This window comes from Macaca fascicularis, chromosome 7 (genome assembly GCF_037993035.2).
Source record: "Macaca fascicularis isolate 582-1 chromosome 7, T2T-MFA8v1.1".
Lineage (NCBI taxonomy): Eukaryota > Metazoa > Chordata > Mammalia > Primates > Cercopithecidae > Macaca > Macaca fascicularis.
The window spans coordinates 120,610,725-120,630,102 of NC_088381.1; the positions used below are offsets into that span (position 1 = coordinate 120,610,725).

The 19,378-nt window shown below is 38.4% G+C and overlaps 1 protein-coding gene across 3 annotated transcripts; it reads right to left on the bottom strand.

The window, feature by feature from the left end:
- Positions 1-1,093: 1,093 nt before the first annotated feature.
- GNPNAT1 (glucosamine-phosphate N-acetyltransferase 1) lies at positions 1,094-17,770 on the bottom strand. Of its 3 annotated transcripts, XM_005561270.5 has the most exons (7): positions 17,498-17,770; positions 13,915-13,958; positions 10,362-10,529; positions 9,272-9,334; positions 7,633-7,760; positions 6,529-6,590; positions 3,056-4,349 (listed from the first exon to the last, which is right to left on the bottom strand). In XM_005561270.5, the coding sequence occupies exons 3-7, from the start codon at positions 10,513-10,515 to the stop codon at positions 4,202-4,204; spliced, it is 555 nt and encodes a 184-aa protein (XP_005561327.1). In that variant the 5' UTR covers positions 10,516-10,529; positions 13,915-13,958; positions 17,498-17,770; the 3' UTR covers positions 3,056-4,201. The 3 variants fall into 3 exon arrangements, with proteins under 3 accessions (XP_005561326.1, XP_005561327.1, XP_073853516.1); XM_005561269.4 differs by lacking the exon at positions 13,915-13,958 and having other exon boundaries at positions 1,094-4,349; XM_073997415.1 differs by lacking the exons at positions 6,529-6,590; positions 13,915-13,958.
- Positions 17,771-19,378: the final 1,608 nt, after the last annotated feature.

The following is a 19,378-nucleotide window of genomic DNA, read 5'->3' on the forward strand; positions in this document are numbered from 1 at the left end:
GAAATGTTAAACCATGATAGCTTTTGCTACCAGCTCAACCACTTTTAGAACAGTTGTGGGGAGATTTTATGCTTCATCTGAGTTTAGAAGTAATGTCAGAAAATGTTAAGCATGTCCGTATTAAGAAAATATAAGGTTTCTAATTGTCTTATTAATATGGTAATTCAAGTGAATTAGAAATATTTAACTGCAATCTTGAATTATAAAGTTGAGATATATGTATCTCTCTCAAGATCTCAACTTGATGTAAAGTAAATGAGCAGTTACCTGGCGGATTTTTTTTTTTAATAACTGATTTAATCCATAATCTCATAACAAACATAGCTTCACCTCAGTATTTTCTTTCTTTCTTCGTTCAACAGTGCTCCAATAAGGGAATGCTAGAAAATAGGTGAGAAGTACTGAAAGACCTTTTATTTTTAAAAAAATTATTGATTAGAAAAGGTCTCTAGGGTCTTCGAATGCTGGATTTTTTTTTTTTTTTTTTTTTTTTTTTTTTTTTTTTTTTTTTTGTCTTTCCCATCTGTGGCAGCTAAAACAAAAATCACTCAAAATATTCAGGTTTACATGTTAGCTCTCTCTCATAGGGAGTTGCCATACCTCACAGTTCAAAGTGTATTCTATAGATCAGTAACATTATACTGACATGTAATTGCAGTTTACTATGCAGCAAAAATGATTCAAGAAGAAAAATAACCTACAGTGTCTATATACCTTTGTATACACAATTGCTTAAGTTACTCTGCTTTTAACATTTGTACTTGGATAAAATGCTTATGTCTGTATAGGAATGTCACAGTACAAGATGCTGCTAGCCCAGGCACAAAGTATTAAAATTATTTTGTGAAGATTGGTGGTTGTATTAAAACTGCTGTGCCATTATACCTCCAAAATATTGAAAAATTCATTCATACTGCTGCTTATGCCTCAAAACTTCTTTACTTAGATCGTTATCTACTGGGTAAAAGTAACCCAAATTTACTCCGAGTTAAGAGTGGATGAACATTGAATGTTGAGAAGCACTTAAGAGTATGCTCTAAAACACTGTGGTTACACACACAAAAAAAATTATGGTCTGTACTCCAGGCAAGCCTCAAATTCTACCTCAAGTTTATTTTTAAGGATTAGTTGAGCAAGTTTGGAGTTGGAAGTGAGAGAATCATGTTTAAAGGAAAGGGTAGGTCATCCATAGAACAGCTTTAAGTCATTACGAAAAGAAAAATACTTCTTGCTTTTATAGTACCATCTTCCTCCATTAGGCCTACCTGCATACTGTGCTTCATTCAAATCTAAGATCACCTCACAACTACACCATTATTTTAGGCACCACTAAAAGGCAATGTATGGCTAACAAAACTATGACAAACCATTGATAATATATCCAGATTTCAGATATGTTACAGTACATCTTAGTTGATGAAACAAAAATATACAAAACATGAGACACAGTAAAAATGACAACTACCACTTCATTATACCTTTTCACAAGCAAATAGTGCTCAAAAATGTGAACAGCCAGACACGGTAGCCCACACATGTAATCCCAGATACTCTGGAGACTGAGGCAGAGGATCACTTGAGCCCAGGAGTTTGAGATCAGCTTGGGAAATATAGTGAGACCCCACAGAAAAAATTAAAGCCAGGTGTTACGGCACACACCTGTAGTTCCAGCTACTGGGGAAGTTGATGCAGGAGGGATGGCTTGAACCCAGGAACTGGAGGATGCAGTGAGTTGTGATCACACCTCTGGACTCCAGCCTGGGTGATGGAGTGGGACACTGGCTCTTTAAAAAATGTGGGCCAGGTGCAGTGGCTCAGACCTGTCATCCTAGCACTTTGGGAGGCTGAGGCGGGAGGATCATTTGAGCCTAGGAGTTAGAGACCAGCCTGGGTAACAGAGAGAGACTCCATCTCTAAAAAAAAAATTTTTTTTAATTAGCTGAGTGTGGTGGCATGCACCTGTAGTCCCAGCTACATGGGAGGCTGAGGTGGAAGGATCACTTGAGCCCAGGAGATTGAGGCGGCAGTGTATGGTGATTGTGCCCCTGCACTCCAGCCTGGGCAACAAAGCGAGACCTTGTCTCAAAAAAAAGAAAAAAAAAGGCTATGGTGGGTATACTGCCTGTGGGGTAGTCCTGCTCCACAAGGAGCAGTTTAAAAAAAAAAAAAAAAAGTTTAAGAATGTTTTATGTAGCATTTTTTCATATTTACATTTACTCACCATATGGCTTCAAAAATCATAAACATACTCAACTAAAACTACAGATCACCATTGTCCTCAATGACACAATTTTTGTATGGTGTACCTTACCTGTAATTGTATTTCCTATGGGAAGATTTAAGAGGTATCTTAGGAACACTATTTAAAGGGATTTACTGAAGTGCCAACCTTGTGAATGATTTTACCTCAAATTGTTCAGTGGTAAGAAAGGTAGTAAAGCATTTAGTTTTACCTTTAACTAGGCTAATTTTTTGTTTTGTTTTGAGACAGAGTCTCGCTCTGTCGCCAGGCTGGAGTGCAGTGGCGTGATCTCGGCTCACAGCAACCTTCGCCTCCTGGGTTCAAGCGATTCTCTCACCTCAGCCTCCTGGGTAGCTGGGATTACAGGCGCGTGCCACCACGCCCGGCTAATTTTTCTTTTTTTAGTAGAGACAGGGTTTCACCATGTTGGTCAGGCTGGTCTCAAACTCCTGACCTTGTGATCCGCCCGCCTCAGCCTCCCAAAGTGCTGGAATTACAGGCGTGAGCCACTGTGCCGGCCTAGGCTAATTTTTAACATGGGTTTTAATTACCAGAATTTACCTGATAAAACAAACTACCCTTTGCTAAGGTTGTAGGACTTCTGAAAAGACAAATAACTTTGTTGCGTTTCACAAAGGACAGATCAGTTCGTCTGTATAGGCCATAAGCAGGTAAGTAGTGCACTCTTGGTGAAGGATTTCTGTTGTTTTGGAAAGCCAACTATAGCTGGCTGCATGGAGGGAAATCCAAAATCCAGATGATGTGGCGTGAGTCAGTGGGGTGAGAAACACTGGTATTTTCTTTGCAAGTTCGTTTTACAAAGAGCACATAAAACTAAACTTTTATGAATTATGATGTAATCTAATAGTTCAATAGCAGACTCAAGAAAAGCACAGATGTGATTCTAACAGAAGACTACTCATATGAACAGGTTTAATGTAACATGGAATGCAAAAGATTAGAACCATTAAAGTATTTAATTCTTCAACTTAAAAAAATTTAAATAAATAAAACAGGATAATGACCAGAATAGTGCCATTATAATCACATTAAAAAGTAAAGCTTCCATCAACATTTTATGAATTTGGCAAATCTAGTACAATACATTTTTAAGTATTGTGTTTCACTCAATTTTGTGATACTCCATTTTTGAAAAAACTTAGGAGAGGCTTCAGATACCCACGAAAAAAAAAATCAGGGTAGAAACACATATGCTGAGGTTTACTAATTCACTGTTTAAAAAGGACCTTAGATGTCCCACTATAATTGCTCTTAGGCGTTTTTAACAAATGAGTAGTTATAATTCACAGAAAAGACAAGTGGTACTTTTCAATCTACATAGACTGTACTATATAAACTTTTAGTAAAATATATAAATTGTTTTAATCTTGTCAAATAATTTTCATCTACTTCTTTAAAAGGCTGACCAGGTTGTTTGCCTGTATTGAGATCAATGAATGTTGGACTATATACTATGTTATAATAACTTAACTTATCCACCCTGACTTAATATGTGGGAAACAATACACCCCTAAGTGTATTGAGATGTTTCTTTGAAACAAAAATATTTAATTTTATGCATGTGATAAGAAACAGCCTTATTCAATGAATACTTTTTTAACTGAGCAACACAGATAGCAGACATATAACTCCTTATTACCCATACTCAAGAAATGAGGCCAAACTTTTAGAAAAATACAATGCAAGAAAAGATTCAAGTTAAAAATATATTCCTTTGGTTAAAAATCATCCCCTTTATAATATTCATCTGTAATCTAAATTCACAGCATGTCCCACCAGCCCAAAGTAATCTTCTAAATGTCATTATACTTGTAGTATTACAATGTTTTTTCAGTCCAGTATTTATGGAGGTCACTCGGCTGCAGCAACAAAATGTTTCAACTCTAGAGAGTGTACCATTGTAGCATTAGCCCCTTTGACAATTTTCTTAAAAGATTTTTACTTTAGAAACCTCCGACACATGTAGTTTTCTTCAGATACAGTATATCCAAACTTTTTATAGAAACCAACATTTTGTGGTAGACATTCAAGGGTAATCTTGTAACAGTTCAGTTTCTTGCTTAGCAAAGTAAGGGTTGATAATAACCTGAAATTTAAAAAGGGGGGATGGTGAGGAGATAGCATTTATTAATAAAAATTGATTCTAGTAACAATATGAATTAATGTTATAAAACTTAAGTTTCCTTAGAAACAGGTTTAGATTATGGCTTTTCCCATTGCATTCATGTAAGTAGATAAGCATTTAAATCACCAAAACATTTTTACTTAGAGTCAAATATACTTTTATCTAGTAATCTCCAGCTCACTAATAAATAGGACAAATACTAAACTCACCCTAAGCCCTCTTTAAAAATGAAATTTAAGGCCAGGTGCAGTGACTCATACCTGTAATCCTAGCACTCTGGGAAGCCGAGGCAGGCGATCACTAGAGCCCAGAGGTTTGACACCAGCCTGGGCAACATGGCAAAACCCCATCTCTACAAAAAATATAAAAATTAGTAGGCATGATGGCACATGCCTAAAGTCCCAGCTACTCCAGAGGCTGAGGGGGGAAGACCACCTGAGCCCAGAGATGTCAAGGCTGTGGTAAGTAGTGATTGCGCCACTGCACTCCAGCCTGGGCAACACAGTGAGTCTTTGTCTCAAAAAAGAAAAAGAAAAAGAAAAAAAAAAAAAAAACGAATTGTAAGATGTATGTTAACACTAAAAGCCTTTTTAAAAAAATGACCAAACAACTTGGGAGCAGTCAACATTCCCACATAAAATGAGTACATAATAGCTTTGCTCTTTAATCATTTTTAAAGCTGCTTTAATATTTGTGAAGGTATCAGATTAACTCAAGATTGGTCTAATTAATATGAAGTGGAAACAAAGCAAGTCTACATCTATACAAAGTTTCTTAATGAATCCAAACCCATTATTAAAGTGTGGATCTAAGTGCTTTAGAGGATAAAAACTATAAAAGATATATAAACTTGAAGGGTTTGCCCATGTTTGAACAGACTAAAAAATCTTATTTTTAAAAAAAAACAAAAGATCTTGATTGAAGTATGACTGGCTGGTTGCAGTGGCTCATGCTTGTAATCCCAGCACTTTAGGAGGCCAAGGATCACTTGAATCCAGAAGTTGGAGACTAGCCTAGGCAACATAGCAAAACCCTGTCTCTACAAAAAATTAGCTGGATGCAGTGGTGTGCACCTGTAGTCCCAGCTACTTGGGAGGCTGAGATGAGAGGCTCACTTGAGCCCCAGGAATTCAAGGCTGCAGTGAGCTGTGATCATACCACTGCACTCCAGCCTGGGCAACAGAAAGAGACCCCATCTATTAAAAAAAAAAAAAAGTATAAAATTAAATGGACTAGAACACAAGAAATTGGTCTGTTTTGTTCACTGAAGTATTCTAAATACCTAGAATAGCATCTGATACATAAACAGGTATTTAATATTTGTTAATTCCTTAAAACTCAGAAGAGTTAATGTTAAAAAGCAAGTTCTTGGGCCAGGCACAGTGGCTCCCACCTGTAATCCCAGCACTTTGGGAGGCCAAGGCAGGAGGACTGTTTGAGACCAGCCTGAGCAATATGATGAGGCCCCACCTCTACAAATTTTTAAAAATTAGCCAGGTGTGGCATATACCTGTAGTCCCAGCTAATTGGGGGACTGACGAGGATTGCTTGAACCCAGGAGGCTGAGGATGCAGTGAGCTGAGATTGAGCCACTGCACCTCAGCCTGGGTGACAGGGCCGTCAAAAACAGACCCTGTCTCAAAAACTAAAAATTATAAGATGCAAGTTCGTATAAAAGGGCAATAAATCAATACCACTTATTTATATTTATTTTAAATGATTTAGATAAACATATAGGGGATTATACAGTGAAGGCTGTTTCAGTATTTCTACAACTTATGAGAAGGAGAGATCATAGAATATTCTGTAATAGTTGAACACTTCCTTTGTTTTTAAATATGACAGAGAAGCTGAGGCAAATCCGATTAGCCCAAAAGTGTATCTCCTACTAGTATGAGAGTATTACTTTGAAAAGTTAATAATTTAAAGATGTTACTGTCTATAAAGAAGTATGCTTCCAATTTTCAAACTTTAAGGCAAAATATGTATAATAATACTTTATTTCTTCATGAAATTCAGTCTAAACTATTGGAGTGAGTTCAAAATTAATGAAGCCAAAAAGAACTTCAAGCAAGTATCTTGGTAAGAAACTAAATTGGAACAAAATTTATCCAGGGTTACCTTGTTTCTGCCTACTTACAATTTGCCAAGCTGCTTTCCTCTGCATTCATCACTAACAACAACATCTTCTACTCTTCCTCTCTGAAAATATTTACAATGTTTAAAGGAGTAAGCATTTACTTTTGTTTTTAGCTAAAACGAGTAAGAATTTACTGATAATAAGAAGTATATTTTGTAAACTTGAACTTCACAGAAACCAAATGCAAAAAATATTATACAGTGAAGGCTGTTTCAGTATGTATTTCTACAACTTATGAGAAAGAGATCATAGAATATTCTGTAATAGTTGAACATTTCCTTTGTTTTTAAATATGACAGAGAAGCTGGGGCAAATCTGATTAGCCCAAAAGTTTGTTTCCTACTAGTATGAGAGTACTACTATTAAAAGTTAATAATTTAAAGATGTTTTTACTTATTAGAGGAAATAGTATGAGTCAACTTGTGACCTAAACTTGTTTTGGCTGTGTCCCCAACCTTCCCACCCCGTTGTCTTTACACAAATATTAGGATGTTGATCAACACCACCAAAATGTAACCTTTTCATGAATATATCCATCATTCTACTCCTTGCTTGCTAGAAAGTTTAGATATCCAAATAAAATTAATGTCTAGTACAGAAACCCCACCGAAATTCTTAAGTGTCACAGAACACATCCCAAGTGTTCCCTACTTTATTCTCACTGAATTACTTAAGGTTTTCTCTCTTTTTTTTATTTACTGTTTTACGTGAGTTATTCAGGGATGAAAGGGCACTACATGCATTAGATGTATCATAATTCGAACAATAATATTCTGAACCCTTTATCATGTGGAAACAAATCTGTGCTCATGTAGTATATTCTAAGTATTGTTTTTTTAAGAGTAACATTAGGGATTTTGTGCATTACTGCTAAATTGTTTGGTTTCTCTATGGCTATACCAAATTGATCCACCTTACAGAACAATTTTAGCGTACAATTCATACTGTTAATACATTTTCTTTCTTAAAGCTCTCAGAACACACTGGGAAAAGGGATTTCTAAGAAGCACTAAAAACCAGTGAGAAAATAGATTTGTCTAATGGAAACTCAAAGTCAGTTGTGCTAGAAAATACCTGTCCATTTTACTTATAAGCAGCACATACCTTAGCACAGGAATGGATGAATTTATGTTCTATAATCAGAGTTGCTGTAGCAACAATCTGTCCTAGAGTCACATCTTCTACAACTGTAACATAATAATCCCCAGATTTCTTCATATGCTCAAAAGATTCTGTGGAAATTGGACAACAAAGTGTTACACAGTAGACATTCAATTTTATGGGGAGCCAGAAAAATACTAGGATTAGCTGACTTAATTACTAAATGTTTAAAGCTGTTTTACCATAGTAATTTACCTTCCATTTCTAAAGAAAATATTACCAAGTAGTTGAAATATCACCAATTAGTATCAATTGGAATATAACCTACACATTCAAAATATCTGCTAGCAAAATAAAGACTAATATAGCTATTTTAGATGAACAAAACTTAAAATACAAGTAAATGGCTGATATTGCCACTTCCATGACTAATGAAAACTTCAGTTTCTTCATTTACTTTAAATAGATCTCTTTAACTTTTATACTCAATAGATATTCAAATATAACAAACCTGTGCACATTTTAACAAGAGCATGTTTACATGGCTCAATTCTAGAATTTTTAGTCTTTTGGTTTCAAAATATTTTTACAAAATAGATTTTAATTTTCCCGTTGTGATGGAAAGTCTTTTGTGATAACATGACTTGCTCGTTTGCTTTGAGAGCACCTTGCAAGGAGGTAAAACATATGTTTCCAAGTAACGTTTCCAAGGCACATAGCAAATAGGTGCAAAGATATTTCCCCTCAAATGGACTGTCAGTACTATTGCTGAAATAACACGGTTTCTCATCTAATTGATGTGCACACAAAGAAAAATTCAGGAATAAAAACTGAGGCTAATAGTCTCTCATATTGTTAATTTCTATGGTCTCATTCCAGACAGAGATCTAAAATGGGAAAAAGAAATAAATTCAATGAATGAAAATAAAAATGAGAATCAGAATGATGGTCCTCATTCTCAGGAGGGTCAAACAGAGTTCAATACAAAATTACCTATTATAAGGAAACGAAGAATTGTAATTCCTCAGCTATTAAATATTACTAAATATTCAGTAATGATAATAATACTTCATTTCCTTTATAACAGGAAAAGCACTGGTAGAGCACTGGACAGAATTAAGGTTTTATTCCTCACTGTAGCAATAACTACCTGTGATCTTGGGCAAGTCTTTGGATCTCTCTAAATTCCCATTTTCTCATATGTCTAAAAGAAGGGGGACAGGGGGTGGGTGGACTAACTCTTTAAGATACCTGCTAACCTTAAACTTCAATACAAATAAACCCCAAAATAAATTTAAAGCGTATGGTCTTAACTTTGATTTGGTAATGAAATTTATGTAAATATAACCACAGTAAGGGAAATACTACAATAAAAAATGAAAAACCTCTAGAGTTAACACCTAGGTCCTATGGTACAGTAATTATCTAATAAAGTAGTCAGATAGTTTGCAAAACAAAGTTACTGGTACATTTGGATTCTAGAACAACTCAGCCACATTAATTTAATTAAGAAAACAGCTAATTTGTTCTTTGAATAATTTCCAGCTATTTGAACAAACACAGAAGTGGGCATTAAACAGCTCTAAACAAAAATGAAATGATGTTTCCCTTTATTTCAGGAAAAAGAGATTATAGTACTTACTCATAAATTGTTCAGGGCTGACAACTCCAGTCTCTGTTAGCTGACCCAATACCTTAAAAAAACCTAGTTTTGAAAAACAGATTTCAAATTACGAGACGAGCAAAAGGAAGACAGTATGAAAGTAAGCAATATATTAAGCAGGTGGGCTTATGGGCAATTATTTTTTCAGAACTTTCTATAATCTTTTAATTATTAGAATATAAAGTGAACCCTATTCTTCTGTAATTACTACATATAACAAAAATAATAACAGGTTTTACCAGTGCTTCTGCCTGCATAAGATATTTTAAATAGTGCTGACCTTAATATCCAGTGTTTATAGACCCAGAACATACATTCTTCAATGTATTATATTTTACATTAAGTTCAATGTAAAGGGTGCCAAATTTTCCCAAATATGTGATTTGGTTTTACTTAAAGGTACAATATGGCCAAGTACAATATGGCCAAATATAATATTTGCAAATTAAAGTGTAAGTAACACTGTTGAGATTACCTACTCTTTAAAATTGTAATTTCTAGTGAATTTCATTAGTGTTACCTGAAATTAATGTGAAACTGCACCTGGAATTCTGAAAATCTTAACTTTTCTACACTAAATAATTAATTAGGCCAAAATTAGGCCCTTCAGGCTGTCTAGCAAAGAGATAATTGTGAAAAGTACAAAGTTGACTTTTAATTACCAAAGTTTAAGGAAGTTAACTTGGAGAATTTACATGTTAAAAAAAGAAACGTACAAAAACCCTTTCAACTTATCCAAGGAAAATTATTTCCACCTTCATTCCCCAACCAGCTTAAGATTCCTCCTTATGTGTCATTATACATGATAATTTAATTTTTGTTCATGAGAAATCTTTTTGGCTTAATTAGGAAGGAGTGATGTCATATTTAACTCATTTCAAATATTCCACAGTAATATTTGGTCTTAGCTATGACATACACTCATTGGTATTGTCCATCACTTTAAAAACTAAGTATTATACAAAAAAAGTCCAAAAGTCAAATATTTTTTAAAAATTATCTGCATCATAATGTTTATAGAGAAAAATGGAAAGCTAACTCTAATTTTATACAGGCTTGTGTACATTACCTCTATTTAAGTCAGCGGTACAGAGAGGCCTCAAAACCAAGCCTTCTCCAGGATGTGTTGGGGAAATGGCTGGAGAAAATGTAGCTGTATTCTGACTCCAGTCCACTTCTTTGAGTAGACTTGGGTCAAACATAGGAGTTTCATCAGGTTTCATCTTTCTAGTAAGGTCTAAAATAAAAATGTAAATATTAAGTCATTTTATTTAATAAAAGGAAAATTATGATTGTTGAGAAAGTTAATATAAATTAATGCAATTAGAAGCATTCTTTAGCAGATACGCGAGATATTTTACTGCAGCCTATCCTGAATCTAACATTAAATTCCACAACTACAGATAAATAGAAAAATCATGCTTACTATCAGATAAAAAATGGCTAAGTGACTAAATTAGTAAGTTTTAAACTACAAAATCCCATTTATTATCAGGCCTTCTTTTTTTTCTTTTTTGACAGAGTCTTACTCTGTTGCCCAGGCTGGAGTGCAGTGGCGCGATCCCGGCTTACCGCAACCTCCGCCTTCTCCGTTCAAGTGATTCTCCTCCTTCAGCCTCCAGAGTATCTGGGATTATAGGCATGTGACACCACACCTGGCTAATTTTTTGTATTTTTAGTAGAGACGGGATTTTGCCATGTTAGCCAGGCTGGTCTGGAACTTCGGACCTCAGGTGATCTGCCCGCCTCGGCCTCCCAAAGTGTTGGGATTACAGGCATGAGCCACCGCCCCCCGCTATTATCAGGTCTTTTAAAACATGTTTTTCCTCTGGGTTTGTGCTACTAATGAATAGCTGACTTTTCATGGGCTCTTAAATTTTTTACATTATGTTCTTGGATTTTATTATTGAGCCAAGAAGTCATCTGCTTCAACAGGAAATTGCAAGGGGAAAAAATTTTTTTAAAAAAAGAAGTAATCTCTCAGTCTTACTTGCCAAAAAAGAAAACTTTCAGCAATGCACGGTGGCTCATGCCTATAATCCCAGCACTTTGGGAGGCCGAGGTGGACGGATCACCTGAGGTCGGGAGTTCGAGACCAGTCTGACCAACATGGGGAAACCCTGCCTCTACTAAAAATACAAAAATCAGATGGGTGTGGTGGCGCATACCTGTAAACCTAGCTACTCAGGAGGCTGAGGCAGGAGAATCGCTTGAACCTGGGAGGCAGAGGTTGTGGTGAGCTGAGATATTGCCTTTGCACTCCAACCTGGGCAATAAGTGAAATTCCCTCTCAAAGAAAAAGAAAACTTATTGGGCATGTAGTTTGTTTTTTTTTTAAGACAGAGTTTCACTCTCCCAAAGTGCTGGAATTACAAGCATGAGCCACCGTGCATGGCTGAAAGTTTTCTTTATTGGCAAGTAAGACTCTAAGAGATTACTTTTTTTTTTTTTTTTAATTTTTTTTCTCCTTGCAATTTCCTGTTGAAACAGATGACTTCTTGGCTCAATAATAAAATCCAAGAACATAATATAAAAAATTTAAGAGCTACCATGTGAGCCACCATGCCTGGCCACATGTAGCTTTTCGTTTTGTTTTGTTTTAAATGAAATATGAATAGAAGATAATTGATGAACAGGCTCAAATTAATTTTTTTTGGCCTTCTCAGAAATACTTTACCTTGGCTATGATAGATATACACTGAAGGATTTTGTTTTCACAGCCGATTTTCTAAAAATCTGTAGTGTGGGCCAGGCATGGTGGCTCACACCTGTAACCGCAGCACTTTGGGAGGCGGGACAGGAAGATCACCAGAGGTCGAGACCAGCCTGACCAACATGGCAAAACCCTATCTCTACTAAAAATAAAAAATTAGCCAAGTGTGGTGGCAGCCACCTGTAATCCCAGCTACTTGGGAGGCTGAGGCAGGAGAATCGCTTGAACCCAGGAGGTGGAGGTTGCAGTGAGCCCAGATCACATCATTGCATTCCAGCCTGCGCAACAAGAGTGAAACTCCATCTCAAAAAAATTAAATTAAAATTAAAATGTATAGTGTAAGTTTCTCAGTTGCATCTAAGCACCTTAAAAATAGCCGGTGTGAGGCCAGGCGCAGTGGCTTAAGCCTGTAATCCCAGCACTTTGGGAGGCCGAGACGGGCGGATCACGAGGTCAGGAGATCGAGACCATCCTGGCTAACACGGTGAAACCCCATCTCTACCAAAAAAAATACAAAAAATTAGCCGGGCGCGGTGGCGGGCGCCTGTAGTCCCAGCTACTCGGGAGGCTGAGGCAGGAGAATGGCATAAACCCGGGAGGCGGAGCTTGCAGTGAGCTGAGATCCAGCCACTGCACTCCAGCCTGGGCAACAGAGCGAGACTCCGTCTCAAAAAAAAAAAAAAAATAGCCGGTGTTTTTCATGCTATTGAAAAGTGATAATGATATTTCCCCCTCTTTTTTGAACATTTAGAAATGAGCAGGTTCTCACTCATTGTAGTGTTTTAAAAATGAGACTAAATAGCAGAGAAGTAATGATAGGAAGGAGGAAAAACAAATCATATAAAGCATAAAACTGGGGCCAGGGGGCTTCTGTGCAGCACAGAATTGCTGAAAGAAACAGATGCTTCCCAACAATTAAAAGTTGAGTATTCCTTATCCAAAATGCTTGGAACCAGAAATGTTTCAGATTTTGGATTTTTTTTTTTTTTCAGATTTGGGGATATTTGCATATATATAATGAGATATCTTGGGGATGGGACCCAAGTCAAAACGGAATTCATCTGTGTTTCATATACACCTTATACGGATAGCACAAATATTTTGCACAATATTTTAAATAATTTTGTGCATGGAAAACTTTTTGTACATGAAATCAGATGTGGAATTTTCCACTTGTGGCATCATGTTGGCCCTCAATAAAGTTTCAAATTTTGGAGTGTTGGATTTTTGGATTAGAGATCCAAAAAAAGCAGTCCCCAACTTATTTCTATATCCAGTTAAAGAAACCATATTTTAATGAGAAAACAATTTGCCCAATAACCTAACTCCCAATTGTTCCTTATGCATAAGTCACAGTATGCTTTAGGGCTAATATTCTTCACTTTTCCTTAAACTAATAAGTTTCTGCCTGTGTAATCCTATGTAACTATATAAGCAGTGCTACAATATAGTAGTTAAGGGAAGGTAGTGCGATGTAACAACAGAAGTTAACACTTGCTCAGCACTTCCTATGTGCCAGACTATTGAAAGAGCTTTACTAATTCATTTATTTCAACCATCCTACAGGTTAGGTGGGGTTATTATCTACAGTTTAACAGATGAGAAAATGTTAAGTAACTTGCCCAAGGTCACAAAATTAGTGAAGCCAGGATTTAAACCTAGGCATAGAAAGAGCATGAGCTTTGGATTCAGACCTGATGTTCAAATGTCAACTGTGTGATACGTACTAAGGTAATTAAGCTCTTAGAATGTAGTTTCCTCATTTGTAAAATGGAGATGAAATTACTGGGAGAATTAAATGCATGACTGTATGCAATCAAGCACTTAGCAATACCTGGAATACAGCAAGTAATAAGATACATGCTAGTTAGCAATAAATTTAAAATTCAAGTGTATACATTTTTTTCACCTTTATTTTAATTCATGAATCAGGCACTGTGCTGGTTACAGGGACTGCAAAAAGAATGACGGGCTGTTATGTTTATGTTATACTGAAAGTTAGCATTCTTGGATAGAAAAGAATAATGCAGTTTATAATGTAGACTGCTGAGAGGTCCCCCCGGCCACACACACACACACACACGCACAAGGATTCAAATTATGCTGTACACACTATACCTGGTTCTAACAATATTAAGGAAAATACAGAAATTGTGATGATCAAGCAGTCATTTCAAATTTAACAAGTTTAATATCCATTCAAAATAGGTTTTTTGTTTTGCTTTATTCTGTTTTGAGACAGGGTTTCACTCTGTTCCCCAGGATGGAGTGCAGTGGTGCAATCATAGCTCACTGCAGCCTCAAACTCCTGGGCTCAAGTGATCCTCCTACCTCAGCTTCCCACAGTAGCTGGGACTACAGGCTTATACCACGCCTGGCTAATTTTTGTATTTTTAGTAGAGCTGGGGCTTTGCCATGTTGGAAAGGCTGGTCTTGAACTCCTGACCTCAAGTGATCCTCCAGCCTCAGCCTCCCAAAGTTCTGGAATTACAAGCATGAACCAGCATGCTCAGCCAAAACAAGTTTTTAATAGATGAATTTGAATCCATGTGTTTTAGTGTTTTGTCTAAATTGGATCCTCGAGGTTTGTGTGTGTACTCTCATCTGAAAGGTAGGTAGCAACATTGTTTTTCAGGTATGTAGATAACAGGCTAAGTATTTATTAATAAAGTGAAATGTGTACAGTATTAAAAATGTAAATTCCTCAAGGCAGCACACTATTTAAACATTTTGGTCACGCTATTAAACATAGTTGTAAATACAAAGTTCAAAGAAAACTCAAAAGAGAATTTAAATCAACCTTAACCACATTTAACTAGATTCCTTTTTCCTATAAAGTCTGTGTTTACAATAAAAATGTGGTCTAGAAAACATGAAAAATAGGGTTAATAAGTTTCATGAGAGGGAAGAAGTGTACAGGAAAACAACTAGGATTAGGAAGCCCTTAACTAATGAGTTTTAACCAGGAAATACTAATATGTTCTTGTACTTCAGAGACAGTCTTATTCCACGAATGATCATAAAAATAAATAATATTGGCTAACACTTAATGAAAACTTTCTATATGTTAACTCTTAAAAATACAATGAACAATGTGTCATTATCCCAATTTTACAGATAAGGAAGCAGGCACAGTAACTTGCTCAAGGTTACAGTGCCAATAAGGAACAGAGTGAGGATTCAAAATGAGGCAACAGGGCCAGCTTCAGAAGCCCCTGACCTGTGCCGTTACAGAGGGCACACTGCACTTAGTTTAATACCCTGCTGCCACTGTTTTGAAATTCTTAATTTTTTAACAAAGAACTCTGCATTTTAATTTGGATTACTACAGATTACGTAGCCAGTCCTGCTAGGTAGTATGACTTCAGACTCTGCTCTTAACCATTACACTGAAGATGCACTACAGTAGATATATTCCCTACCTTATTATTGTACAAGGGTTAAAAATTAAGTCATAAGCAGCACTTAGAACTTACATTTGGAAAATGGGAATCAGACTAGTCAAAATACATTAAACAAAGCATTCCAGATTGAAATAAGAATCTATGAACCAGGCAATCAGAAATTAAGATCAAAAATGTTTTTATGGGCTCTTCTACAAAACAGCCATACTGAAGGCCCACTTTAGCTCACTCTCTCCTCAAACGGTAAAATTCTGCTGGTGCCCAACTAATGTACTGGGCAAGGTGAAGCAAGATACGACTTGAAACCCAGTTCCAAAGGGTTTTAGAACATAATTAAATAAGTAACTTTATATAAATAATCTTTTAGCATCTTCAAGTGCCCAGATACTGCAAAACTAGGAAATTTCTGCAAATAAAATTGCACAGTTGCATGAAGCGAAATCTCGTATCATTAGGATCTTTAAAGTTTTTAGATTAACTTTAAAAAGTATAATAAACACTAACCCTCCTTAAGGATTCCTCAGAACCTTTTCTGATTAACTGCTAAATTAGCGGGCGTTTAGAAGACCCGTTTAAGCCTAACCCTAGCCCAATAATGCCTAGTGAATGAATAACGAATAAAACTTACTTGTAGGTCACATTTCAGAAAATCCAGAAGGACAAAAAAAAAAAAATTCCCAAACTGCCACAATACCGCGGAAAACATACACCAAATTCATTTTTACTAGTCATCAAGTCAATTGAATATTTTTTCACTCAATTGAATATTTTTAAACAAAATTTCAACTATTTGGCTTCTGAGCCTCGGTATCAGATTGGAATACGAATTGGGGAGAGAGGCTGCTGCTAGAAGCAACCAACTGAGAGCAACAAGTAATAGACACCGGAGATAAAGATTTTAAAAGTCGATCTACAAATTTTAAAAACATAATCTAAGGCCAAATCTAAACCACCCTATGTATTTCTCAAGAGCTCCTGGGGCACCTTCTAAGTACAGGTGAATGGGGGAGGGGCGGACTTCGGATTCCTCTATATTCATTTTATAACAATTTCGATAACAAGAATCCATTCTGAATCTCTTTCGTTAATGATTTTTAACACACCTGGCCATGTTTATTAAATTGTGTAACTGCATGAATTTTCAAAAGTATTTTCTGATAGTTTATTTGACCTTTACAAGCTAGGTGTTATTCCCAGTCTACAGATGAGGAAGCTGGAGCACCTGGAACTCCCAAGACTTGCCCCTTAGGTAACACAGCATATAAGTGACCTAGGGCTAGAATCCTCTTGTTTTCGCATCTTGACCTCGATTACCATCCTCAGCAGACCCCAATCTTCACATCATCCTACCATACAGCTAGCGCTCTCTCCCCTATTTGGCAAATCCTGCCTAAATTAATTTCTTAAGATCCATTCTAGGATTCGTTCATGAGGGATTATCCTAACAAAACGAATCGTCCGTTCAATTTTGTATGAAAATTTTAAATTAGTTTGGCTTACATAAACATCAGTTCCTACAACAGAAATCACAGTACACCACTCGGTGTTTCTAGAAGTAGGAGCCTAGGAAAAAGAGACAAAGGATGTCCCTCTGTACCGTGGGGAAAGCGCCGACCTAGTCGGTGCGGAGGTGGTCTTCGGAGCAGCTGCCTCAGGGGCTCCCGACCACCGTGGGATGCGCCCGGGAATAGGAGAAAAGAAGGGGCCTGGGAAGTTCGTGCCCATTCAAAACCCATGGCTGCAGAGAACGCGACCAACTGTCTCATTTCCCACGCCAAAGTCTGGGAAGCGAAGTTCCGACCCCAGTCCCAGTGCCAGTCCTGCCAGGCCAAGACCCTCGTATGGCCGGACCGCTGGCCATCATCCTTAACCTTTGCTCCAGGCGCGCGTGCGTTCAACTTCCTGGGACCCGCGCTCCACACCATGTGCACCCAGCTGGCGAGGATTAACGCCCGGCTCCTCCACAACACCCCCGGGGGCCTCGCCGGGGCACCAGTCACACCTGTTAGATAAACCTGAAGGCAGGCCCGCCCCAGCCCCCAGGACACACGGTCCAGCTCTCGAGCCCCAGCCCCGGTCTCTCCTCACCCGTAGAGGCCCCGCGATCGGCGCTCCTTGCCAGGCGCGTCGGACTCTCCCGCACCAGGGTGCACAGCACCGGATCCGGATCCGGCTTCAGCGCCAGCCCCACCTCCTCCTCCACCGCCCGCGCCACAGTCGGGAACCGCGGCCCAGACGTGGCAGCGCCAACGCCTCCACCCCGCCTCTACCCCCTCACGCAGGGCCGCGCGCAGGCGGGCGGAGGCGGAGACGGAGGCGCCGGCCGAGGCGCCACCGGCCCAGGCCCAGCGAGCGAGGGGCGGGGCCCGGAGAGCGGGGGCGGACCAGGAGGACGAGGGGCGGGGCCTGAGGTTCGCGTCGGCGCCCGGGGCGGTGGCCGCCGGACCAAAGCTGGGCTCTCCGGGCTCCTCCTCCTCCCTCCACAAGGCCTTTCCCACCGCGTCATTGTCTCGGTTTATCTGCGTACGCCTGCCTAGCAGTCAGCCCAGCAGCGTAAGTGGTGACCAGTGTGGGCCTCTTTGATCCTGAGACTCGACCACTGGCCCTCTCCATTTGTCCCTTGTTGCCTTCCCTTCATGATTCAATCCATTAATTAGGACTTTTCCTACCAACTGGCAGCTCAGAGCCCCGCATCCCCAGGCCTCTGAGTCACAGTTCCTGCCTTCGTGAAACTAGGAGTCGGGGCCACTGCATTCTACTCCTTTGGGACTTGTTTCATTTCTCAGTCCCTCAAACGCTTTATTGGATGAACATGGAGTTCATGTTCATCCAATAAAAACTGCAACAGTTTTGCCGCCCAGGAGACATTTGGCAATGTATGAATCATTTTCAGCCTCTCATGTGGGAGAGAGGTGCCATTGGAATCTCCAGATGGTGGAGGGCACAGGTGAGTAGAGGCCGGGAATACTGCCAAACGCCTTACAATGCGCAGGACAGCGCCGCACAACAAAGAATTACCTGGCCTGAAATGTCTGGAGTGCTGAGGTTTAGAAACCTTTCGTTAGAAGAAAAGTGACTTCCTTCAGAGCCCCATTTCTGAAGTGTCTTACCTAAGTAGCACTTTGTCCCTATTTTAACAGATAAGGAAACAGAGGTTCAGAGATGTTACATAATTTACTAGTCTCGTAGCTAGTAGCTCCCCTTCCTTGCCTTGTACCATAATTTTCGATTTATTGAAATCGCAAAGTATTTTATTCTTAAGCAATAGTATTCAAGAACCCCATAGATCGTATACCAGACATTATATTTTTTGCTCATTTATGAGATTTAAATTTCAGTTAACTCCTTTACTGATTTATGCTTTCTCAGAACTTCAAACATCAGTGAGCTTATGGCATCCACGTCTCTGTTTTTATCTCTGTTTTTACACCCATACATACAAAAGAATATATAGGGCATGAACAGGATGTGGTGGTGTGCATCCATAGTCTCAGCTACTCCAAAGGCTGAGGCAGGAGGATCACTTGAGCCCACGAGGTTGAATGCAGCCTGGACAATAGAGCAAGACCCTGTCTCTAAAAAAAAAAGAAAAAGAATACGCAAGGCATAAATAAAAATAAATACTCATGGCTGGGCGTGGTGGCTTACACCTGTAATTCCAACATTTTGGGAGGCCTAGGCAAGTGGATCTTGAGCTTGAGTCCAGGAGTTTCAGACCAGCCTGTGCAACATGGCAAAAACCTGTCTCTACAAAAAAATACTGAAAATTAGGCAGGCATGGTGGCAAGTGCCTGTAGTCCCATCTACTCGGGAGGCTGAGGTAGGAGGATAACCTGAGCTTGGGAGGTAGAGGCTGCTGTGAGCCATGACTGTATCACTGCACTCCAGTCTGGGCCACAGAGCAAGACCCTGTCTCAAAACAAACAAAAATTTTAAAAAATACTTATGTACACACCACTAATCTTAAGC

Coding starts and splice junctions, on each gene's coding strand:
- GNPNAT1 (XM_005561269.4), bottom strand. CDS start 10,515: ATGAAACCTGATGAAACTCCTATGTTTGACCCAAGTCTACTCAAAGAA. Junction 7,761..9,271: donor CAGCCCTGAACAATTTATGA/GTAAGTACTATA, acceptor CAATTTCCACAG/AATCTTTTGAGCATATGAAG. Junction 6,591..7,632: donor TCATCCATTCCTGTGCTAAG/GTATGTGCTGCT, acceptor AAATATTTTCAG/AGAGGAAGAGTAGAAGATGT.